The sequence below is a fragment of the Camelus dromedarius genome, chromosome 12, assembly GCF_036321535.1.
Source record: "Camelus dromedarius isolate mCamDro1 chromosome 12, mCamDro1.pat, whole genome shotgun sequence".
Lineage (NCBI taxonomy): Eukaryota > Metazoa > Chordata > Mammalia > Artiodactyla > Camelidae > Camelus > Camelus dromedarius.
Window position 1 is genome coordinate 13,064,294 of NC_087447.1, and position 25,415 is coordinate 13,089,708.

Here is a 25,415-nt window from a genome sequence, read left to right on the forward strand (position 1 = left end):
TGATATTTGTCTTTCTCTGTCTGACTTATTTCACTTGGAATGATAATCTCTAGATCCATCCATGTTGCTACAAATGCCTTTATTTCATTGCTTTTTATGGCTGAGTAATATTCCCATATATGCCACATCCTCTTTATCCAGTCATCTGTCGATGGACATTTAGGCTGCTTCTATGTGTTGGCTATTGTAAATAGTGCTGCTAAGAACATTGAGATGCATGTGTCTTTTCAAGTCAGAATTTTCTCCAGCTATATGTCCAGGGGTGGGATTGCTGGCTCATATGGTAAGTCTCTTTTCAGTTTCTTAAGGACACTCTATACTATTCTCCATAGTGGCTGCACCAGTTCACGCTCCAGCCACCAGCAGTGTAGGAGGGCTCCCTTCTCACCACACCCTCTCCAGAATTTAGTATTATTTGTAGGCTTTTGAATGATGGCCATTCTGACTGGTGCGAGGTGGTGCCTCATTGTGGTTTTGACTTGCATTTCTCCAATAGTTAATGATGTGGAGCATCCTTCATGTGCCTATTAGCCATCTGTGTGTCTTCTCTGGAGAAATGTCTTTTTAGACTTTCTGCCCATTTTTTGACTGAGCTGTTTGTTGTTTGTTTTTTTGTTTGTTTTGTTCTGATATTGAGCTGTCTGAGCTGTCTGTACATTTATTAGTGAACTCTATAATATAGTGGAAATAAGAAACATTAGTTAACTAATCTTACTAATAATTATAATAAACTAAATCACCAAAACAAAAAAGCAGGATACTCTCAATGGACGCAAAAGGTCTCCATTTAGAGTGCAGAGAAGAAAAGATTCTTTGGAATTCAGCTTCAGATCTAAATGATGAATAGAGATGCAATGGATGGTGAGGAGAAGAAGGGGTTCTAGATAAAGAGGGTGTAAACTAGAGATCGGAGGGCAATCCCATCATAGAGGACACGAAGTCCAAGATGAGGAGAAAAGAGCAAACTGGAGGCACCTGATGAAGTACGTCTTGGTCTAAAACTCTCACTGTCACTTCCATTCTGCTCTCCTTCCCTTCTTTCTCCTTCTCAGTCCTGATTAAATGTCCCTTATTGTGAATTACACATAATACTCTCCTCACAGCATTATTTTATCTCTCACTCAGTTGATTAAACCATTGCTTCAGTGTGAGACTTGGCACATTCTTTGCTCAAGGACTGAGTGTTCATATTTCTGTCATCCCAGTACCTACGTCATGTCTGGGATGCAAATGGGAAAAAATAAGTAAATAATAAAAATCAACATACCAAATAACATTTTTGAATACACAACAGATGTCACTGAAACCATAATTAAATGAACTTATGACACGTGCCTGTATGTACATATATATACATATGTGTGTGTGTGTGTGTGTATATACTTAATAGTTAATAGAAAGTACACACAAGGGTTGTAGATAGTAAGGTAATGCATCTATAAAGATATTTATGTTTATTACTCATAAAGTGAAAATTATCCATCTGCATACTTTCTTGATGTGCTCTGCTTCATCTGGCTTTGTCAGGTTTTTTCTGATGACAAAGCATGTAAACACGGACATGGACGTATAAATGAAGGACCGTGCAAGACTCAGTGACATCCTTATTACCCATTAGAATTTCACCTCTTTAGTGATTTTAAACACCCTGTGTGAAATCGTGTCAGAATGGATGTAAAACCCAAGACACTTCTTGCTACTGATGTTGGCATTTATGGGAAACAAGTGACAATTAGGGGTAAATACAGGGTTGGGAAAAATTATGGGGAATACCTCTTTTAAAAATATGCTAAGATTTTCCATCTGCATCATCTTTCATCAGTTTACCCATAGTCTTGTTAATATTTCTTAATAGCTCAGTATGGCAGAAAAAAGAGTTTGAAATATATTAAAGTCCAAAAAATCATACAACTTTCATGGAATATTTAATTAAGTTATTATTCCTTATGTTAGGGAAAAATGCCTAGCTTAGAGAACAGAGATGTTTTTAGCAACTCACAGGTGCTCCTTTTCTTGTTTCCTGCAACAGGAAGACACGGTAAACCTAGTTTTCCTTGGCAGCATTAACGTGCACTGAACGTGTATGACAACAGCTCATGCCTCAGGGCCACACAGCCATTTTCTAGAAGAAGGCATTCCTAAGTACAGCTGCCTCGGTGGTATCATATTTACATGAACCAGTGCTACCAGGAAGTCCATACACATAGAGATTTTTTTTCACTTGTTTTTCTCTAACATCTTAAAACCCACCTTACGTCTCCCTTTCATAGTTAAAGCCATTCTCATTAACACGCAAACGTTTTGGGAAGCAATTTACTATCCAATGTTCAGTAATATACTGCTCCTCATTTTCTGGATTTGATGGGGGTGGGAGTTAGACTAAATGGCCCCGAGGGGCATCCATGCTTATGAAGTTACGTTTGGATCCGAACCAAATAGTGTAGCTTGAGGAAGTTCGGCATCCCTGGAGACGGGGACACATCTGAAGGAAAAGTGAGTCAGGAAAGGAATCAGAGGATGGGGACCAAGGGTATCACTGCCTCCTTCAAATATGCCGTGGAAGTAGAGAATGGAAGTAAAACTCTTAATTACAACAAATATGTAATTTTCTTATGTGTACCTGATGGATAATTACTAGCAACTTCTTAGTGGCTTGAAAATTGCCCCAACATCTCCCTCAGGAATGCATTTGATAGTTCAGTACTGGGACCATGACTCAAAGAACAGCAACACATTATGAAAAGGCAGTAACAGTTGTCACTAAAGTCACTTCTCCCAAAATCATAAATATATTGATTTCATTGAGTTTTGCCTGAAGATTATTCTAGCTTTATAGAAAGCAAGAGGCAACTGCATAACAGCACACAACAAAAAGTCAACAAAAATAGCTTCAAAAATCTAAGTCCCTGTTTACTCTAGGCCAGGTTTCAGAAGAAACAGGAGACCACCCGGAGTACTGGAGTGCCTAAACCCAGCATGTCTTGTACATCTTACTTTTCTTGTTTGTTTGCACAAGTTTGGCATTTCTGTGACAACTAGGTGCATTAAGACTCAAGATGTATGGCTGATATGTGATTATTGCACATTTTTGGGGAAAACGTTTATCAACTGCAGGCATTTAAGGAACACGTGGCACCTGCACTTACAAGTTTACAGCCGTGATTCACACACGTGCTAAAATATTGCTCAATAAATGGACAGGGCAGATATTATTTCCTATACTGCCAGGTTGCACGATGACAAAGAGCCCCAATTTCCTTATTTTCTATATGATTTCTGAAACTGGGCAATGCAGCCTCCCCCTCCATACGTCATTCTTCACACCAAGGCTAACTGTGTGCAAGTGTCCAGGTGACATAAATGAAACAGATCACCTCCCGATGAGACTCCCTTCCTCTTGGCTCCCCTCTGCCATCCGTCGCGTTGGGACCCCACACTGGCTTAGAAATGGGACTTGGGTGGCCTCTCAGTCCTCTCAGAAGTCTAGGCATCTACAGGTTCCTGATTTTGTGTGTCTTCAGTTGTTACTTTAACATAAACATAGTCCAACATCCTATAAGAACATTTAAGGGAGTTATCTTTTAAGACAAATTTGTTTCAATAAAGTCAGTAAAGCTTAATGTCTAGGAGACCCTGGAATTTTACTTATCATCTGTGGGTCTCAATTTCTATCTCAAAAACAAGATCATTAGAGACAATTCAGGACATCTATGATTATATACATATATATAACACATGATAGCATGTGGTCATAATTTGATAAACATCGTATTGTATGAAACATCATACGGTGAAAAGGCCAAAATTGCATTTGTTTAGGTAAATCTCTTTTCTTTTAAAGGTCATTTATGGAATTTATTTTAAAGATATGATAAATTATGTAAGTATAATTTTACTCACATCAGCATTTTATGATACGAAGTATTGCATATAAACCAATGGCCTTTGGCGGGTATGCTTAATACTTATTTATATGCACAAAGCATATTTATTCTGACATCATTTTGTTTAAAAATTAAAAATGCAAAAATATAGATAACAGAATATGGTTACTCATAGGCATTGTGATTCAGGACTTTTTTTTTTTTTTTTGCTCTATTTACAAAAATCTTTTCTTTGTGAATATGCTTAATAGGAAAGAGTTTGTATATGTGGGACTCTGTCCGTGTGTTAAAGTGAGTGGGTGTGGCTTTTTGTTGTTGTTGTAAATTATAGAATTAAAAACAAAGTGCCTATATGTAGTTTGGTGAAGGGACGTAAGGAATGCTGGTTTACTGGAGACACTTTACTATTGCTAAATACGTAGACTATTGGGCAAAAAAACAGAGAGAAACAAAATACAAGAAAAAAAAAGTAAAGGACTATTTTCATTCTCAATCACCTTACGTGCATGAGTATCAGATGATAAACCACATTATTATTTTTGTCACTTATTCCTGAGAGACAAAGTTTTCAACTCCGGGGGACCAGATGCAGAGAGGGTTATAAAACCCAGGTCAGTCCGGAGACGAGGCCAGATCCTCCTGCAGATGGAACCACGTGTAACAGACACGGTCTGGACTGGGAACTGGTATCTCTGGCTGTTTCTCTGATTTGTAATTTAGATGCCATTAGTTCTTTTATCCTTTTTTTCAGCTGAAAGCATGTTGTAAAACTAAAGAGGTTGTGAAACATTATACAAACCTTTATTTTAATTATATTCGTTAATCTGTTTATTTAAATACACACCTATATAGGTAACAAGGAATATAGTGAAATGCACGTGTGGATTGTAGAGGTGGTTGGCATTTTTACTGTTTGAAATCTTTTACCTGTATTTCTATATAGTTCGTAAAATGTTTTCATTTTTACAGGAATTTTTTTCAATTATGTGTTTACAGGGACAGATATTTAAAAGAGGTTAAGCCAAGGGTGTGGAGAGCTGCACGTTGGTCACTGGACTGTTATTCAGATTTTCATTTCCAGTCCCTCAGCTACCTTCTCTTCCCACAGAGCAGAGGAGGTCACGTACGATACAATATATGATACGCTTGCTTTGGATTAAAATATAAGAGTGGGTCCCAGAATCCAAATGACCTCCCAAGAACCACCCGTTCTTTTAAATTAAAAGGAGGCAGATTTCAGAGATACCAAGGCGAAATTGGGTTTAATGAAAACAGTAAACCTATTACATTACTAGGGATTGGAACAAAAGCAAAGTCAAACACAAAGCTTTCTGAGTTTGGGGGGCTGTGGGCTTAAGATTGCTTTTACATTGTGCTTTATACACCTGATCACGTGGATTCAGCAGATTAAGGCAGAGTGACTCACACTCCCTTTTTTTCCTCTTTCTTACCAGCATCCCCACAGTTAGGTCCCAAACGGTCTTCATAATCTCCCTGAAAACAGCAAACACCAAAGCCAGCATGATGGGCTCTGGCACATGCCTGCCTGTGCACTCCAAAGTGTAGGCACTGTGGAGACCCTTCCACCTTACTATCCAACAACTGCCGCCCTCCGCACCCCAGTGGGTCCTGGATGACATATATCTCTATCCTATGCTGACTGAGGCTCTGTTGGTTCAGAGGGGCTCACAGGGAAGAGGGGAATGTTACATCCAGCAACCTGCCAGAGCTCTGTCTGCACAGTTTTAGATGATGAGGAGATAACAAAGGAATATATTCAATACTATGTCTCTTATGCACTTATGTTTTTCTATATACAAGATATAATAACATTTCTGAGAAAAACAAAACAAAACACAACTAGCATCAATCTTGTCAGAAGGCTTGGTTTATCTGGACCAACTAATAGTAAGAACTTATTTCCTTGACTCTGAGGACATCAATATCTTAATATTACATAAAAATAGGAAGAATTATCTTAAATACATTGTAGACTGGTATGGAAACAGCGGGATATTATTTAGATGAAATTGTGTTAGAAAAAAAAGTATGGTGTTAGACAAATGCATGTGACATTATGATCATTTTATCAATTTATTTTAAATTGGATGTATTTCCCAAAGAGCCAGCTAACCTCAGGCAGTCCTAGCATTATTTATCTCTTTTCTTTTTATTTTTAACATTTTTTATTGAGTTATAGTCATTTTACAATGTTGTATCAAATTCCAGTGTAGAGCACAATTTTTAAGTTATACATGAACATATATATATATATATAGTCACATTTTTTCTCTGTGAGCTACCATAAGATCTTGTATATATTTCCCTGTGCTGTACAGTATAATCTTGTTTAACAAGATAATAGACTTATCTCTTTTCTAATTACAGAAATGTAGAAAGGACTAGCAGTTTCACTCTGAAGATAGTAAGATGATGTTAACCCTCCACTCCACCGCCTCCATTTCCTCTACCCCAACTAGGGGTTCCCAGATCTGAGTCATGGCTGCAGAGAACTGCTCTGTGTCTGCTGACTTCACGTTCCTGGGACTTTCTGGCAGGAGAGACGCGCAGCTGGGGCTCTTCGTGCTCTTCCTGCTGGTTTACGGCATCACTGTGATGGCCAACCTAGGGATGATCCTGCTGATCAAGGTGGACCCCAGACTCCACACGCCCATGTATTATTTCCTGAGCAACCTGTCCTTCTGTGACATCTGCTACTCCTCCAATGTCTCTCCCAGGATGCTGACTGATTTCCTATCGGAGCAAAAGAGGATTCCATACAATTTGTGTGCCATCCAGATGTTTTTCTTTGGAACCCTTGCAGATGTGGAATGTCTCATGTTGGCTGTCATGGCTTATGACCGCTATGTAGCCATTTGCAACCCACTACTGTACACAGTCACCATGTCCAGGAGATTCTGCACCCAGCTAATATCCATTGTCTACGTGGAAGGCTTGGTGGATTCGGCAATCCACACCTGTTTAACATTTCAATTGTCCTTCTGCCAGTCTAATATCATCAATCACTTTTTCTGTGATATCCCGCCCTTGCTAGCCCTCTCCTCCTCAGACACATCCACAAATGAGATAATGTTGTTCATTTCTAGTAGCTGTGTTGTGGGCTGCAGCATCATCACCGTCCTCCTTTCCTACAGCTACATCATAACCACCATCCTTAGAATGAACTCGGCACAGGGGAGGCGCAAAGCCTTCTCTACGTGTGCCTCCCACTTGACGGCGGTGGCCGTGTTTCACGGCACCCTCCTGTTCATGTACTTCCGACCCAGCTCCAGTTACTCCATGGACACGGACAAAGCGGCCTCTGTTTTCTACACGGTTGTCATCCCCATGCTAAACCCGCTGATCTACAGCCTAAGGAACAAGGATGTGAAAGGTGCCCTGAAAAAAGCAATCAGCTCTAAATTATGTTCTGGGTGATACAATGTTTTCACCCAAAAGTGCTTAAAGATCCTGAGATCTGAAGTTCACGTGCTTTGATACAGATGCAGTCTCACCAGTACAACCTTCTGGATGTGCCCCATTACTTACCCTTGTGTGTAAAGCGAGTGGTGAAAGGGTTGTTACTGATCTTACTGCTCTCTCCAAGCTAATGAAGCGTAGTAACATGTTCACTGTGCTGTTTTGCAGAGAGTGTCTTTCTGTTTCTTTTTTCCCTGTTCCTGGTTAGTCCTGTGAGATGTCCTGGGCAGAGCAACCCCTCCACCTGCCACTTCAACTTACTCTCCTTAAATCTCCAGGTTTAATAAACTTGTTCAGCCAGAAGGGAGGTCAGTGGGTTAAATTAGGTTTGTTTGTATCCTTTTTATGTACCTATAGCACCCCATAAATGTTCCATCATAACACTTAGAAGTACATGAGTTGTAACTAAATAAATAAGACAAATAAGAAATCCCCCCAAGACTAAATATTCCATAACATCACAGCCCTTTCTGTCTTGTTCATTATTATTCTTTGCAATTTACAAGGCTTAGCCTTAGAAGGCAATTCAAAAATATTTATTGAACTAATTAATGAGTGTAGCCTGAAAAAGTCATACAAAATGGAGCCTTTGTAAACCCACCAAAAAGAAAAAAAAAAAACAACTCCAAAACAAACAAACGAAAACCCCTCCATTCTTTAATTTCATTCTAGCTTGTTCTCTTTAAGTGAAATTCATCTGCGTGCTTTCTTTTGCCCTCGGCAGAAGTGAGTATCTGGAGCAAGGATTATCTGATGTAAAGCTCTTCTCAGAGCAGTCCTCTTCATTCTGCCTCAGTTATATCAGCAACCGCCCTGTGATCTGCAGCTCCAGGTTTACATCCCACCTCGCAGTGCAGGTCAGCCTGTGGACTCCCCTTCTGGTCCTCACTGTGGAGAACAGATTCGTGTGATTGACATCTGTACAGAAACTGCATGAATGGCAGTTGGGTGTTAGGGTCCTGGACCTTCTGCAAAGGCCACTGGAGAGGACTCAACTCCCCGATGGGTTCATGGCATTATATTCATTACAATTTAAAAATAAATAAACTGAAATGCCCCCACTGACATAGCTTAAATTGTAAAGAGGGACTTACTAACAAAAATATATCTCCTTTGGGAAAAAAAAAGAACAATTAACAAAAATATATCTCCTTTGGGGAAAAAAAGAGAAGAAAGTAGCACTTATATTAGTGTGTCATATATTGGGTCTCCATGTATCTGTGAACTAAATTAGAATTGTATTCTAAATAAAATTTTAATAATAGTCATTGCTGTTGTGCTGAATAGTTGAATTAGTTAATCCTGTAATCTTTTCCAAAAGCTTAATTAATTGCATATGTTGTTTTTCCCTGTTTTCAATTAGTTATGAATCCCCAGTTGTGAAAAACATAACACAATTTCAGTTTCTCAAAAGGATTTATTTTCTCTTAGGTTGTTGCCATGGAGGGAAGGGGGAGGTACTCTTCTCGGTTCCAGGAGGAGAGATTAATGGCTTATTAAGGGTTTCTCATGTAGATCCTCTTCCTTAATTTTAAATAGTCCCTTCATTGTATAAAATGTGCTGTAGTCAAAACATCATAGGAAAGAAACAACATATTAAATATATGCAATTTTCAGCAGGTTATGTGTGTTGCATTAGTGATTAAACTGAATTTTACATAAAAATATTCCATTACTTCTTAAATATATCTCTTCAGTTTTGTTTTATAATCTTCATTTTTTTTTGGTTTATAGAATATATCACATATCAGGAACCCTCAATCAGTGTCCATGCCTCTTCCCAACCCACTGTACTTTATTAAAAACATATTAAAATATTCATATCTATGCAAATTAAACCCATTCATATTATGTAAAATTAGCTTCACTGGCCATATATGTGTAATGAAAAAATATATTTCCCCTTTCTTTTTCTTTATGGTTTTATTTCAAGATTTTGATTTAATTGTCTTTACACATAGTCAGGAAACCCAGGGTTTTTGTTTTATCTTCATTTTAAGAAATAAAAAAGATGGAAGAGAGTTTAAGATAATAACTAGACTTTGAAATGAGACAGACCTGAGTACAAATCTGTAAACTACCATTTACTTGTTAGATCTGTGACCTTGGCCAACTAACTCCCCATCAAGGACTCATCCCTTGGTGCTGGAAGAAAAGACGGTATCGTTCACGGCACCACGTCATGAGATGGAGTCTCCAGGATCCATCTTTATGCACTTTACAGCCTGCTCACCCAGTCTTGCAGATTCCAGCTCACATCCCAGCCTCCGGTCATGCTTGGAGCTCTCCGCCCAGCAACCTCAGGGCTTGTTTTCCCTGCCCCTGCTGTGTCATTCCTGGTTAGAGCTGAGCGGAGACTTCTTTGCAATGACCCATGCTGGCCACATCTTTCCCAGTCCAGACCACATGCCTGCAACCGTGCCAATGATCTAATTCCCAGACCCTGCATGGCCAAGAAGGGAGTTTAGATAATTAATCCCACAGCACCTCCTTTTCTGTTCTTCTAAATGGCACACACAGCTGCAAAGGAAACACTGTCTATTGTGATGAAGCCATGCACCTCTGACATTTCCTGCTCCGCATCTAGGACACAGGGTTCGCACCACCCTCAGGCTTCCATTCCTTTCTTCCTCACTGAAAGCCTGCCCTGGCCATGCCCTACCTCACCCCTGATCTGCCTGGACAAAACCCTCCTCGTAAAGTCAGTGTCCACTGCAGTGAATGGAACTGAGGTCTGGATTTATAACCCGGCGCATGTTCTTTAGTCTCAGAAGGCTTCCTCTCTAGCCTATCCTCTCTCCACCACTCAGCTCATCTTAGAGTTTATCACTCACTTCAGACGTTCCCCCCATACGTTCTCTGCTGGCCACGCCCCAGCAGCCGACCAAACTATCCTCTCACCATCCACCAAGCCCAGTTCTCATCTCTCAGAGGGCCTCCTTCCTCAGAAATTTTAGCTGCTTACTAATCAAGGGATTTCAGACTAAATATATATATATATATGATATATACACTTTACAATATTTATTATTGAAGTCTAGTCAGTTTACAATGTTGTGTCAATTTCTGGTGTATAGCATAATGTTTTGGTCACACATATACATACATATATTTATTTTCATATTCTTTTTCATTATAGGTTACTACAAGATATTGACTATAGTTCCCTGTGCTATACAAGATAAATTTGTTGTTTATCTAAGACTGAATATATTTTTGAGAAAATATGTTATGAGCCAGACTTGAACATAGTCAATATTGGCAAGTTGTTTTTAAGAAGCCACCATACTTGATAAAATCTTAAAATAGGCACATGTGTGTAATGTGCCCCTGTGAAGAGCTAATCAAATACACTGCAAGAGAAAGTTTCACCTATTACAGGCATATGATGTAAATGAAAAAATCATCAGTAGTAAACTTATGTTCATTTTATAAAAATTTTCTCAGTATATACACTGGGGAAGATACTGTGATAGAGAGGCAAAGATTCAAGTAAATCTTAATTATTAATGAGTAAGTTTAGTAGAGGGACATAACAACTATATGATTAGATAGAAGGTGGTAGAAATCTTAGAAGCACACTTAAGATTCTAGCGAGGTTTAAAATATGAGTCAATTATATTGAAGGAGGTTTCAGATGAAAAATCATATAGGAGTTAATCTTTGAAAAAGGATTTTTTTTCCTTAAAGTATAGTCGATTTACAATGTTGTGTCCATTTCTGACAGCATGTTTCATTCATACAGGCACATACACATATATTCCTTTTCAGATTCTCTTTCATTAGAAGTTACTACTAGATATTGAATATAGTTCCCTGTGCTATACAGACAAAAGGCTACAATGCATGCATATTTACATGGAAATAAAATGAATTAACAAAAACTCTCAATGAACTGCATTTATTTTCTTTCACAAAATGAGGGTGGTGATATACGTCAATGGCTTATCCAATGTTGAGACTACATGTGATAATATTTAGGCTGAGGAGAGAAAAAGAGTATGAATGTGAAACATGGGATATTATATGAAGAATTGATGTACCCCTGGGATAAATATTTAAAAATTCAAACTTATTTTATTTAACCCGTCCCCAACTAATAGGCATTTAGATTGTTTTCAATATTTGCTACTACAAGCTATGATGCAAAGAACACTTTTGAAAGTAGTGAACTTTTATAGGTTCAATTCCTAGAAGTAGATGTGCTGGTTAAATGATATATGCATATTTAATGCCAGGTGAATTATAGCCCATAATGAACGTTAGCTAGTTATCTTCCATAAACAACACTAATTTACACTTCCACCAACAATGAATGAGTGTGATAAAAATTTTGACTTCAAAATGATAAAGAATTAGACATAAGTGATGTAAGAGGGCTTGGTTCTAATGTTGGGCTCTGGCCCTGTTTTGTGGTCGGGGCCTCATTGCCTATAGAATCAGGGAACATCCATATTAAACTGACTTTCCCATCAGTTAGAACCAAAGGTCAAGAAACGGTGTAGGAAGGTTGTCAGGCCCAGTTTCATCCTTCCTTAAGAAAGCAATATTCTGCCAATCATTTTCCTAAAGGCATTTTTTACATCTTTGTTCCTTAGACTGTAAATTAGGGGGTTCAGCATAGGTATGATCAATGTATAAAACACAGAGGTCACTTTGTCAATACTCAGTGAATGACCAGTACTGGGGCGCAAGTAAATGAAGATCAGGGTACCGTGGTAGATCATGACCACAGTCAGATGCGAAGCACAGGTGGAGAACCCTTTTTTCCTTCCCCCGGCAGAACCTGTTTTAAGAATAGCTGCCATGATGCACACATACGAGAGAAGAACTGTTAGAAGGCAGAGAGCTTCCACCAGACTAGCGAAGACCACCAGGACAATGTCATGGACGTAAGTGTCAGTGCAGGCCAGAGAGAAGAGCGGGGAGATGTCACAAAAGAAATGGTTAATTTCCTTGGAGCAGAAAGACAGATGAAAGGTATTAGTGGTGTGAATAATGGAGCTCACGGTACCCCCCAAAAAAGCCCCAAATGCAAGCCGGCAGCAAACCCTCTTGGACATAACAACAGTATAGAGCAGCGGGTTGCATATCGCTATGTACCGGTCATAAGCCATGGCGGCCAAGAGGAAAGATTCCGTGTCAACCAAACAGCAGAAAAAATATAACTGTGCCGCACAGCCATTGTAAGAAATTGTCTTCTTGTTGGAAACCAAGTCCACCAGTAACCTGGGGGCAATGACCGAGGAGTAGCATGCATCTATGAAAGACAATATGCGGAGAAAAAAGTACATAGGGGTGTGCAAGTGGGGACTGGTTGTGATGAGAAGAATCAGCCCAAGGTTCCCCATCAGGGTAGCAGAGTAGACGGAAAAAAACATGGCAAAAAGAGCGCTCTGAAGCTCTGGACGGTCACTAAATCCCAGGAGAAGGAACTCCGTCCTCACAGTGCTGTTCTCTGGCTCCATTCTCTGCAGAGCTCCTGGGCTTCTGAGGTCGCAACAGAGTGATGACGCCAGTATGGACAATAACCTCAACATCAACATGGTTAAGATAATTAGAAGAGTAATTCTCAGTCCACTGGGGCATCCTGATAGCACCTAGGCACATCTAAAGTATAATATAATACGTAGAATTTCAATTTTTTTGAATAAAATTGATAATTACTTACTTCTATTCCTTGAAGCTATTTTCTACATTGACTGATGCACCATCAAACCAGCAGGTGAACTCCAATGCTGGGCTTCACTCTTACTGACTTTGACCCTCTCCACATTCACCAATGTCAGGTGATGGCGGTTCGCCACATTGGTGTATAGCGAACTCTGAGCAACTAGTCTCTGTTCCCCTTTGTGGTTTTTGTTTTGTTTTTGTTTTTAAGTTTACTAATAAAAGCATGGCCATTCCAGGTGAAGCCTTGTATAGATAGAGCTACGGATATTCTATATTTCTCACCTTGAGATGTGGCTTTGCCTCAGAGGATAAAAGGAACTTCTTAGAGTTGCTTGAAATCCACTGATAGAAAGAGGAAAGACTCGGAGTTAGTTCTTTAAGGAGCTGCCTCCCAGCCGTGCCACTCAGTAGTCATGAAAGCTTGGGCCAGCCACATGGTCACTGAGTTCAGTTTCATCATCTATCATATGGGAATGGCTGTGCCTTTCTCATCAAATTACATGTCAAATGAGTGTCTTCCCACAGCTCACTAGCTTCACCATCTTGTTCATTCACTGTTCTAACACTGGCGACACAGTCATTCTGAGTCAATCCATCCATTATTTTATCTGGAATCCAGGCTATAGGACACAACTAGAGAAATCCTGCTGCTTACATATTTATCAAATTCATCTACAAATGATCTTTTGTAATATTTATAACATCCTAATCAATAAAATAAGTAAAATCTTTTACACATGTACACTTTATATGTATATGAAAGTCATAATTAAGTTATACATGTATGTGTATATATGTTATGTATACATATATGTCATTTTTCAAAAAATTAATTACACCCAGCTCCAACAGGTTCAGCATTTAAATACATTCAGATTTGAATATATTTTCATTTCATCTCATATTCTCCATCTCAGAACATGATCTAACAGCATGACCAAAATCTTAACCTCTACCTTTTCCTCAATTCTTTCCAGGTTCTTAATACAATTAGATGTTTTTATTAAATGTTTTATACATTCAGTATTAATAAGCATAATACAGCTGTATGAGAAGTCTAGGATTAAGGTAAGAACACTTACCAGATCACTATCTTTTTCATTTACCTTCTTACAATGCTGTCATCAGCATCCGTTCATTTTCCACTGGAAAAATCAGTTTTGACACTTTAAAAAATTGATTCATTGCAAGATGTTTTATAATCCATTTGAGCATGCCTTCTGTGTTTATAGAAGAAATTTGTGCCTCCCTTAGGAAAGCTGTAGTTCCTGAACATAATGCAAGGCGTTTTATATTTTGCTTTGAGGCTTTTGAGATTAGCTTTCTGATCTCACATCGGATCCCAGGAACACACTCTCTGATATCCAAATCCCAGTGGGAAAATTTACGTGAGTAATTGCAGTTCTACCTACGTGTTGGTTAAGCACCAAAGGAAATAATTTAATGTGTTTTTCTGCATCTTAAGAATAGCTCAAGGAAAAATACATTGTGGATCTCAAAATAGTGGATTATTATATATAAAATTGGATTGTAATATTTGCTATCTAATTTGATTTATCCTGCTCAAAGCAAATTATCAAACAATTAATAGAATGTTCTACGTGATAAGATAGTGGAATAAACTGGAAAGAAGCAAAAATGTATCTGTCTAGGTGTTGAGAATTAGATCTTTAAGTCAACATGTAGGTGGAAAATCAATTACAAATGAAGTTAATGACTCAAATATGTGCTATAGGTGCATTATATTCAAATGGAATTTTGGCCATCCATGGCCAGAATCTGAGAGTCTTAATTCAATAAGAATGTTTCCTCTATGAACGTGAGCCAGGCAGTGCTCTAGGTGCAAAACAGAGAAAAGGAGGATAAGTTGAACTTGGCATGAAGAATTTTGTCAAATACAGAATAATGACTGAGAGATGATAGAGGGGAAAAAAAAAAATAAGGAATCGAATAGAGTTTGGAAAGTCCATGGCATGATTAGAGACTTGAAATAGATTTAGAGAGATGTTGCCTAATGAAAAAAAAAATACATATATATGGGGAAAAAACATGTATATCTTGACAAAGAGAGCTCTGAGCAGTTTTGACCTTCTTTCTGCCCAGAGGATTAACCTTAGCAGAAAGAAACTCTTCTTTTCCAATAATTCCAGCAAAACCCCACTTAAGTCACTAGCTCACCTGTGTCCTCAGAAGCCAATCCCTGGATCTTTTGGTGACTGGCCACGAACACTTCCCCAAATGCCATTGGGTACAAACACAGGGACCCACTAACAATAGGGGAGGCTGAGTCCCCACCAGAAAATCAAGACACTATTGGTAAGAAAATGAGAAATACATATTAACCCCTATAATTTGCAAGTAAGGGAGTGGCCAGATTATACATGTAAAGCAAAGCCTCTTAAAGAAATACAAGACACCTTTCTGTGTTTTTTTTTTTTCAGATATGTTTGAGGAGAACTCAGTGTTCTCCTCCATTGTTCTCAGACACCTGGGGTGTTACCTGTGAGATAACTTGGGACGGGAAAGAGAACCTGATATTTAAAGGTTTTTATTTTTGTTTGTTTGTTTTGTGAAGCTGAAGACTAAATTGACTTCCTTTTTGCTAAAACAAAGCAATGAGTCTTTCCATACAAAAAGTATGCCTGTGTCTAGCAGGACATAGGGGTCAATACTTACGCACGCTGAAGTAATTCTGTGTCCTTGAAGTCCCAGAGCCCGCAGTCTCTGAAGGGACAGTGCGGATTCTGGAGAGAGATCAAACTGGTAACTGGAAAAACTATGAGCCCGGGTAGCTGAGAAGTCTCTCAGTTACAGGGAAGCGCGGCACTGAAGGCTTTTCCGAGGAGACTAGAGCTCTGGTGTGTTGATGCTGTCTAGTCTAGTGGTTTCTGGCTGCGGTGACTTTGCCTTCCAGGGCAGATGTGACAATGTCCGGAGACATTTTTGCTTGTCACAGATGTGTTTGGCAATGGTGCTGTCATCTAATGCGCAGAGGCCAAGGTTGCTGCTAAACATTCTATAATGTGCAGAACGGACTCTCACAGCACAGAATTTTCTAGCCCAAAATGTCACTAGTGCTAAGGTCAAGAAACCCTGTTCTTGTTGGAGGACCAAAGGTGAAAGATGCTTCTCTTAACTTCATCTTAAAATACAAAGTCTCCTGGATAATATGGGAAATTCACTCTATTTAAAACATTTGAAACTTATGGATAAAGCCACCTGGCTCCCTAAGGTTGACTTTGATAGTTTGTGAGATTTATTTAGCTGATTTGGTCCAGTTCTCTGCGGGGCCATGGGTGAGGTCAGCTCTTCAGGTTGGTCTAATCCTGCTCATCAGATGAATTTAGACAGGGAGTTTGAGAAAAGGGAGGACCCAGTGCCTTTGACTTCTGGTTTTATTTATATGGAAAATATTGGACAGTAAAGCCAGGATTGGTGGAGAAGTAATAAAGAGCCTAGCACTGGGCAAGTTACATGATTGATGTGACTGATAAATATTTAGCTAGAGGTATAAACTAGTCAGGAGAATGTGAAAGTTTGGAACTCAGAGGATGGATCTCAGGATGTAATAAAAATTCGGGAATCCACAATATGTAGATGGTATTTAAGGCATGAGAATAGATGATTTATTTAGGGAGGAAGTATAGAATTGGAATAACTTGGGGCAGATCATTCACTTTGCCAGTAGCCCCACCTCCACTCGACTGGCTTCACTCCTTCAAATTATCCACTTGGCTCCCAAAGACACTTGAGTTTGTCAGCCTTAATGACAGAAGATTAAACAAATGGCAAATATAATTATTGCTTTGATTACTCCGTGGAGTTTGTTATATGATGGTATAAACTTAATTTGCACAATGTTTATTTGAAAATATGCTCTTAGGATCGGGACTTCATATTCTGATGTGGAGAGCCCATTAGTAACCTGAGTAAGCAGGCTGCTATAGTTTGTGGTAGCTATTTACTTTTTAATCCCTTATGGTCTTTTTCAAAACAGAAATTTGGGATCTTATTCTACATATAGAAATTTTAAATTATTTTCTCTCCCTTGTCTATGATTCTTTCGTTGTCAAAATTGTAGTTTTATACTTTGGGTTTTCCTTTGTTCTCCCATGTTGACTCTGTTTTACCTCTTAATTCTAATATCTCTCTTTGGAATCTCTCACAAAACTGTCTTGCAGTTAATTAGCCAATAATGGAAAGTGGCAAGAAATGATATAAAGAATCTGCAGAAATTTTATAAATTTGGAGAGGGGTTTAATTGATCACTGTATATTCTAGGTAAGTGGGATCAACCCTTTAGACATCTCCTTAAGGAAAAAGCAAATGGAAACTGAGGAATTTTATCCTCTGCTCTCCTTCCTGGTCAGCAGGAGGATTATGTGTGCCTTCATATACACAGCAATGAAATTGAGTCAGGAGATTCTGTACTTGAAACGTTACCTGGTATGTGCTCCATATGTTTAATTTTAAAGAATTGGAAACACATCACTCTCCGGAAGTCACATTCTTTCTCATTGCCTTACCAAAAAATAAAGCAAAACAAAACGAAGACAAAGACAAAGAACAATAAAAACAACAAAACTTGAGTTATTTGCCTACCTCAGAGTTAAAACAGAAAAAGCAACTTGGAAAATCCCCTTCCTTAAGTCCTAGACTGATAGTAAGAAACTAGTTTATAGTAAATCCATAATTTCAACATTTTATGGTTTCTTTATGCTTACTAATCTTTCTTGCTCTAAAGTCTACTTTGTTTTATATTAATATATCCATGCATGTGATATTTTGTATCCTTTTATGTTTATCTCAATATGTCTTTATAATTTAAGAAGATTTCTTTACAAAGCACAGAATATTGTTTTATGTCCAAAGTGATGATCTCCATCTTTAAGTTGCTGTGTCTATGTTACTGAGTCCAAGCTGGTACTTACTGCTTTCCCTGTGACAGGCTATTAAACCAAGAGATGACTTGCTGGGGCAAGGAATAGCGACTTTATTCAGAAAGTCAGCAGAACAAGTAGATGGTGACCTAGTGTCCCAAAGAACCATCTTGTCCTGGTTAGGATGCTAGTTTCTTTTATAGAACAAAGATGGGGAGATATGGGGGTTAAGTAAAAAAGGCAATAAATTGCTGCAAATATTTCCTGGTTCTGGCCAGACTCCAGAGGGCATGTGTTAACTTCTTCTTTCCTGCAGCCATTCACAGGTGGGCCTGGTCAGGATGTTTCCTGTGTGCTAAACAAAGGTATTTTAGCTTAATGCCCACGCACGGAAAACAGGGTTCCCAGAGAAGGACAATTATGTATTCTGTAGGCTACAGGCAACATCCCTTAGTGATTAACTTGTAGCCAAAGCAGCAGAATACAAAGTTTAAAGTAAAAGAAATGGATCCAATGTGGAGTCAGATTTGTTCTCCCTAGTACATCTATACTATTTATAGTCAATGTAATTATTTATACCATTGAATATAATCTACTGTCTTGATATATTATCTCTATTTGTTTAATCTACCCTTTCTTTCTTTCATTTCTTTTTTTTCTGTCTTATTTTGAAATATTTTTGTGATTCTATTTATTTTGCCTCATCTATTGATGTATCATTTTTACTACTTTGAAAAATTGTAATGGCTTTCCGGGAGTTTACAATAAACTTATCTCATAAATTAAAGGTCTTCTGTGGGCCATAAATTGTCAGCTTCTAAGTCCTCGCTTATTCATCTTGCTTTTATTATCTGTTCTACTTTTACAGACTCTATAAAAGCTATTTCATTGCTAATGTTATTCTTTTTTTTTTTTTTGGCCTTCAGTCTGCTGTGTTTTAGGAAAATTAAAAATTTTAAAAATGAACAGATTTACTCATTATTCAATTACTCATTTATCTCTTCATGAAACCTTCAATTTTCTCTTCAGTAGTATTTTCCTTCTCTCTGAGTAACTTATTTTAAGATTTCTGGTCGTGCATGCCTGCAGGTAATAAATTCTCTTGGTTTTTATTTCAATCTCAAAAAGGTTGTTTAGTCTTTCATTTTGAAAGATATTTTTATTTGTATACAATTCTGGGGTGACTGGTTTGTTTAAGATTTCAATTTTCTATCCATTTTTTCTGACTTGCATGTTTTCTGCTGAGTGGTTACCTTTTTCCCTTGAGATCAGTTGTTCTGAAGTAGAGATGGTTTTGTACCCAGTTCCACCTCCTTCAATACACACACACAAACACACACACCTATACACACAACCAGGACTTTAGGCAATGCGTGGAATATTTTTGATTATCACAACTGCAAGGGAGGGCTGCTGGCAGCATCCAGTGTATAGACACTACGGATGCTGCTAAACAGCCCACAAGTATAGCATCATGTCCTACAACAAATATTACCCAGTGCAAAATGCCAGTAGTACTGTGGTTGGAAAGCCCTACTCAGCGTGTAATTGTTTTGCATTCAGTATTTTCTCTTTTACTTTATTTTCTTCTGAGGTGTGTGTATGTTATGTGTGTGTGTCTATTTGTGGTGTGTGTGTCTGTGTGTGTGTCCATTCTACTTGGTGTCCTCTGAGCTTCTTGGATCTGAGTTTGCTGGCTTTTAGTTTCAGAATAATTCTCAGCCATTATCTTAGCACATTTTTCCTCTGCCCTGATCTCCTTTCTCTTTTACTTCTAGGTCTGAAATTATAGTTGTCTTTACTATAATATTGTTACCCAGGTTTTAAGTGTTTTCATTTTTCCCTCCACTTTTAACACTTAAGAATTGATATTATTTGCAAGACAACAGAGATTGCAATAAATGTAATTTCACCTGGAAATTAACCCAATCTGCTTGACATCAAGTATGGAAGCTGAGCCGGGCTTCAGTTTGCTGATGCAGTGACTTTCTCCATGAACCACAAGCTACCAATTCTTCTAGTGCTACCTTATTTTTAGACCAGGAGGTTGGTATACCAGATATTCTCAATGTCTCATCCACCATGAGTTTCAATCTTCCCTTCATATGTGTGCCCCAGAGAGAGCCTTTCTCTTGCCTCTCCCCCGTCCTCTAGTGATGAGATGCAATGCCATTACTGGTCAGTAGGCTTGTGTTAATTGGTTTCCCAGTGACCTCAGCTACAGTGGGTTCTAGAAAAGTTTCAAGTTTGCAGAATATCTAGCTTTTTTGTGCTGTAATATTGGGAGCAAATATTTTTCTAGTCTGCTACTTCCTACATGTAGCCAGAAGAATGATGATGTTGGTTTAAAGAGATTTGCCTGAGTGATATCACAATACATTTTTAAACTTGCCAATTAAACCTTTTTTTAATAAGCTTCTCAGAAACTAAGAAAGTGAATTCTTCCAAAGACTGCATAATAATTTCACTTGAGAATAAGATTACCAGATGTAATTTAAACAACAAACAGAATGAATGTAATTATATTTTTTAAATTATTAGAATAATTATTGATGATAAAGGCTGATGAGATTTTTGACTTAATGTGTGTGATGTTAAAAAATATTGAGTGACAATTGTTTTTTTTTTTTTACAAAAAGTCACAATTGTTTTCCCATGCTTTTCTAAAAATAATGTGATCAAATTGAACTATTGCTATAATCATAGCAATAAAAATATTAATCCATGGATAATTTTACTAATTGAAATGAAGAAAAAATAAAATTTAACCCAACCAATTTCATTAAGAGATGAATTTTCAATGGCATTTTATAGTTTACCTTTAAAAATTTTACAAAAATGTGTAATATATTAAATTATTGAACAATAGAGCAATAATTGTTATGATGCTATTTCAGTCTAGACAAAAATTACATGGAGCTCTATTAAAACAGAAAAGAAAAGGCCAATTTACATATATTTTTGTTCCAAAGTGATACGCTATTATGATTAGTAAAGAATACAATTCTGGAGAGTAAGTAAACTTAAATATGAGTTCAGGAGTAAAAGAAATGATATGAAATCTGTTAACTTATATATTTCAAATTAATCATTATGGACATAAGACATCCATGGTATGCACTAGATATTAGATTTTTCCATTTCAATTAAATTTATGGTAAGTTATTTTAGAAGTCAATTGAAAATTTTAACAGATATATAGATTTTTAAAATTCATTCATTTTAGAGGCACATGAGTAAAAACAAAATGAATATCATGCTTTATAGCAAATATAGAAGTTACCAAAGATACTCTGAAATCTAAAGGTAAATAGTGGAAGCATATAAATTTTTACACCAGTATTTATTGACGAGTGTTAGTTCTTGCTAACATTGAAGTATCAGATTATTCTCTTGATTATGTAATCCATTAATCTTTAAACCGTGGTCAGAGGGCTTAAGCAATATGTATTTCCGTTTTGTCAGAATAAAAAGTAAAAGGAGGGGAAGGCATAGCTCAAATGGTAGACTGCACGCTTAGCATGCATGAGGTCTTGGGTTCAATCCCCAGTTCCTCCTCTAAAAATGAATAAGTAAACCTAATTACCTACCCCCCCTACACACACACACAAAAGTAAAGGGATTCTGTCTCTCACTTCACAAAAATTTAATCATCCTTTGCTAAGATAGAAAAGAAACATGTAAATTTATTCTCTGAAAACGGATTACTCGTCACTGATTCCAATCAAGATCAATATAACTTTCCTGCTGCTTATCCACTGTTGTTCTAGTTCAGTTAAATACCAAGTAAGTGACAATCTGTAGGAGAAGACAGTTTATTTGTGACTATGTAAAACAATGTTGGTTATCACCACTTTTCTAAACGTTAACCAGAAAAAAAGGGTTATATTAATTCATCATCGTAAGTTTGAAACCGTATAACCATTTCAAATTACTTCAGTGAAGTAATATAAAATTGTTCTCCAGTTTTCATTTTACCTTCACAAAACAGCAATAATTTCTTCTTTCGATATTTTTCTCACAATATTTGGAATTTCATTCAGACACAGAGCATAGAACAGAAAACAGGTGTTATAAGTAATTTAAGCAAAACTGATGATAGGAGAGCTGAAAGAATAGATAAATATAATGTAATAAAATTTTCAAATTAGATTCTTGTATCAATGAGGCTGTCATAATAAATATAACAGTGATTAGAGGAAAATTTAATCCTCCCTACTATACACAACAAACTAGGTTTAATTATTTGTATGTATAGATTATACTTAAAAATTAGAGTTAGTTTAAAGCAACATTCAAGTCCAAGGAAAGCAGTTAACTCTGAATTCTTATAACAAACCTACTCAATTATTTTATAGGGGATTCTAGGGGGTCCTGATACCGACAACTGAGATTAAAAACCTGGGTCGAGCTGCCATATGAATTTATTATATTTAGGCTGATTGGTAGGTGAGAAACAGGAAGCAGAAACATATAAAATGAACGAATTACCTTTTTGTTCTCAGCCCTCACACAAGCCAGCCTCTTGTAATTCCTTTCATCCTTGACACTGAAACTCTTTTCCAGAATAATTCAGAATAGTAGCTACAACTCATGCAAAGTTTCATTCCTTCAATCACCTAACAAGATATTTCGTACACAGATGACATAAATAGTAGCTCAGAATATTTGTAGAATCACTGAGCCTTGAACATTCATGTTCTTTACTCTGAGGTAAGATCTGTGTCTTTCTCTTCTTTTTCTATTAAAAGCTTCCCTATCCTTCAAGGCCAAAGACAAGATGCATGGAGTTATCAGGCAAGACCTCTAATGTCCACAAATGGCTCTGAGCAATGTCTCCTTGCCAGCTCTGTTGGGATACTTACTAACATCACTGGCTTATGAGGATCTTGAAAGTGAGAATGTATCTTTTCCTCTCATCTAATTTACTAAATTTGAAATATAAAATAGTGTATTTAACATTTACCACCTATTAGTTATCAGGGAAGAAAGAACAACAGAACTAGAATTTACTACAAATATACAATGAGCCTGGTGTGTTGCTTACTTTTTTTTTTTTTTTTTTTTTTTGCTCTACAAACCATTGTATGGACTAAATCATTTTATATTACTTTTGTAGATAAAGACCAAGTCAGAACAATCAGTCTTCTCTGATTTATTCAGTCAGAGCCAGATACAGTCTCCTGATCTAAAACTCATATCTTTTCCATTGCAAATGGGCTCTGTTTTTCAAAATCTAAAGTGATTTTTAAAATGAACTCTGGATACATGTTTCATTCAAAATCAGAAAAGTGTTCTGGAATAACTGAAATAACTATTTACCAGTACCTGCCTTCAATATGGAAACAATTTCATTTTCATTATTTTGCTGACTGTATCTTTGACATCCTTATTTCTCAGACTGTAGATCAGGGGATTCAACATGGGGATGACCACAGTGTAAAAGACAGACGCCACTTTGACTGTGTGCCTGGAGTTTTTGGAGTTGGGCACACAGTAGAGGAAGAGGATGGTGCCGTGGAAGATGGTGATAGCCGTCAGGTGGGAGGCACAGGTGGAGAAGACTTTGTGGTGCCCACCAGCTGAATGCATCTTCAGGGTGGTGGCAACAATGAACACATAAGACGTGAGAATGATGAGCAGTGTAATCACCTCGTTAAAGGTGGCAACAGTGAAAAGAAGCAACTGGCTGAGATACGGATCAGAACAAGAGAGGGAGAGCAGGGAGGAGAGCTCACAGAAGAAGTGATTGATTGTGTTGAAACCTCGAAAAGATAATCTGATAGCAGAACATGTGAGTGTCAAGGAGCAGGCCACTCCCCAGGCATATGATACCGCCACCAGCATGGCGCAGAGCTTCTGGGACATGGCGACCGTGTAGAGCAGAGGGTTGCAAATGGCCACGAAGCGGTCATAGGCCATCACAGCAAATAGAATTAATTCAGTCACCACAAAGGTGCAAAAGAAAAAGAATTGCCCCATACATCCTGAAAATGAAATGGTTCTGTCTTCTGCAAGTAGGTTCACCAGCATCTTGGGAGCAATGATGGAGGAATAGCAGAAATCCACAAAAGAGAGGTGGCTGAGAAAAAAGTACATGGGGGTGTGCAGTTTGGGGTTAATTTTGATGATCACAATCATGCCGAGATTCCCTACCACACTGAAGCTGTAGATGGCCAGAAATACCAAGAAGAGGGGGACCTGCAGTTCTGGGTAATCTGAGAAACCCAAGAGGGTGAACGTGGTCCCAGCAGTTACATTTCTTTTGGCCAGAAACATGTTTCCTGATGGTAGGACCTGAAAATCAGTCTTGGAAATAATATATTACGGAGAGTGACTGACACACGAAGCATGCTTACCTATGCTCCGTTTAGAAGGGATATAAAGTGAGATAAAATAAACCCATGTTATAATCCTTGTAGGTGTTCAGCGTCGAAGGCTGGAATATCTAAAGTTTCAGGAAAGAATTGCTAGTTAATTTTACTTTCTCAACATTATACAAATGCTGCTCCTGTGCTGAAATACAATGTTAAAGGCATACAAATGTAATAATTATGAGCTTGAGCAATTTAAATGGCAACCTGTAATCAAACCCTCATGTAAGACATTCTCATCTCACTGAACCTCATGAATTCTGCGAAATGAAATTACTTTCAGTAAGTCCTAAGTTACTAATGTAAAGTGGAAGCATCTGAAATAACTTCTATAATCATAACTAACTTCTATATAAAATATGTGCATATTAGTGACATAAAGAAAGAGTAATCTGTACACTTACTTCTACCCGTATTTTATCAGTTTAGCACTTTAACTGTCATACTTCTTTTTGGTTGAATAGGCCAGATAGCAAAGTAAACATTGGTTTATATATTTAAATAAATAATCTCTATTGAACTGCTTTTTTCTACAGATGAGCAAAGAGAAATCTGAAGAAGCCATGACTTGCCCAATAACGTAGATACTGGGTGATCAGCCGACAACTAGAACCGAGATTCCTTCATTCCCAGTCATGTACCCTTCTCTCCACACCAGGCTCCGATCCACAGTACAGATTGAGACATTAGCATTTTTACTTTGTAAAGATCACATTTTCAGCCTTCGTTTTGCTAATTCTTTTGGCCACTTTAAAGACACACTTTATACTATGAAACTATGAAAATTACTGCATCGAATGCGTTGAGGGGCACAGAGATGTTCTGAAGGTCTGTGTCAAGATGAAGCATAGAGAATGGATGTTAGAAAAACACCCCTGTTGAGGAATAAGTTTGGTTAAAACCCTTAAACACTGACACTTGCTTTTTCTAGGCCCTTCTCTTTTCTTTCCTTAAGACACCCAGAATACTCAATCTGTGCCTCTATTACCTGTCAAAAGAATGAATGGAATTAAGATTCTCCACACTCTGAAGACATTTATGATACAGGAGTTCTTACTACAGAGAGAATGGTGGGACTTTTCAAACGGGTGCCTAGACAGGAAGCACAGGAACATCTGACTGTC

The 25,415-nt window shown here is 37.7% G+C and overlaps 3 protein-coding genes across 3 annotated transcripts; 1 reads left to right on the forward strand and 2 right to left on the reverse strand.

Annotated features, from left to right (window-relative positions):
• The first annotated feature begins 6,383 nt into the window (after window positions 1–6,383).
• LOC105094800 (olfactory receptor 5W2) lies at window positions 6,384–7,322 on the forward strand. The gene has a single exon (XM_010986896.2). The coding sequence runs from the start codon at window positions 6,384–6,386 to the stop codon at window positions 7,320–7,322; it is 939 nt and encodes a 312-aa protein (XP_010985198.2).
• A 4,577-nt stretch (window positions 7,323–11,899) lies between these two features.
• LOC105094801 (olfactory receptor 5I1) lies at window positions 11,900–12,853 on the reverse strand. The gene has a single exon (XM_010986897.2). The coding sequence runs from the start codon at window positions 12,830–12,832 to the stop codon at window positions 11,900–11,902; it is 933 nt and encodes a 310-aa protein (XP_010985199.1). The 5' UTR covers window positions 12,833–12,853.
• Window positions 12,854–23,251: 10,398 nt separating this feature from the next.
• LOC105094789 (olfactory receptor 5D16) lies at window positions 23,252–24,196 on the reverse strand. The gene has a single exon (XM_010986884.2). The coding sequence runs from the start codon at window positions 24,194–24,196 to the stop codon at window positions 23,252–23,254; it is 945 nt and encodes a 314-aa protein (XP_010985186.1).
• Window positions 24,197–25,415: the final 1,219 nt, after the last annotated feature.

Bases quoted from the DNA above. Each gene is read 5' to 3' on its own strand.
- LOC105094800 (XM_010986896.2), top strand. From the start codon at position 6,384: ATGGCTGCAGAGAACTGCTCTGTGTCTGCTGACTTCACGTTCCTGGGA.
- LOC105094801 (XM_010986897.2), bottom strand. From the start codon at position 12,832: ATGGAGCCAGAGAACAGCACTGTGAGGACGGAGTTCCTTCTCCTGGGA.
- LOC105094789 (XM_010986884.2), bottom strand. From the start codon at position 24,196: ATGTTTCTGGCCAAAAGAAATGTAACTGCTGGGACCACGTTCACCCTC.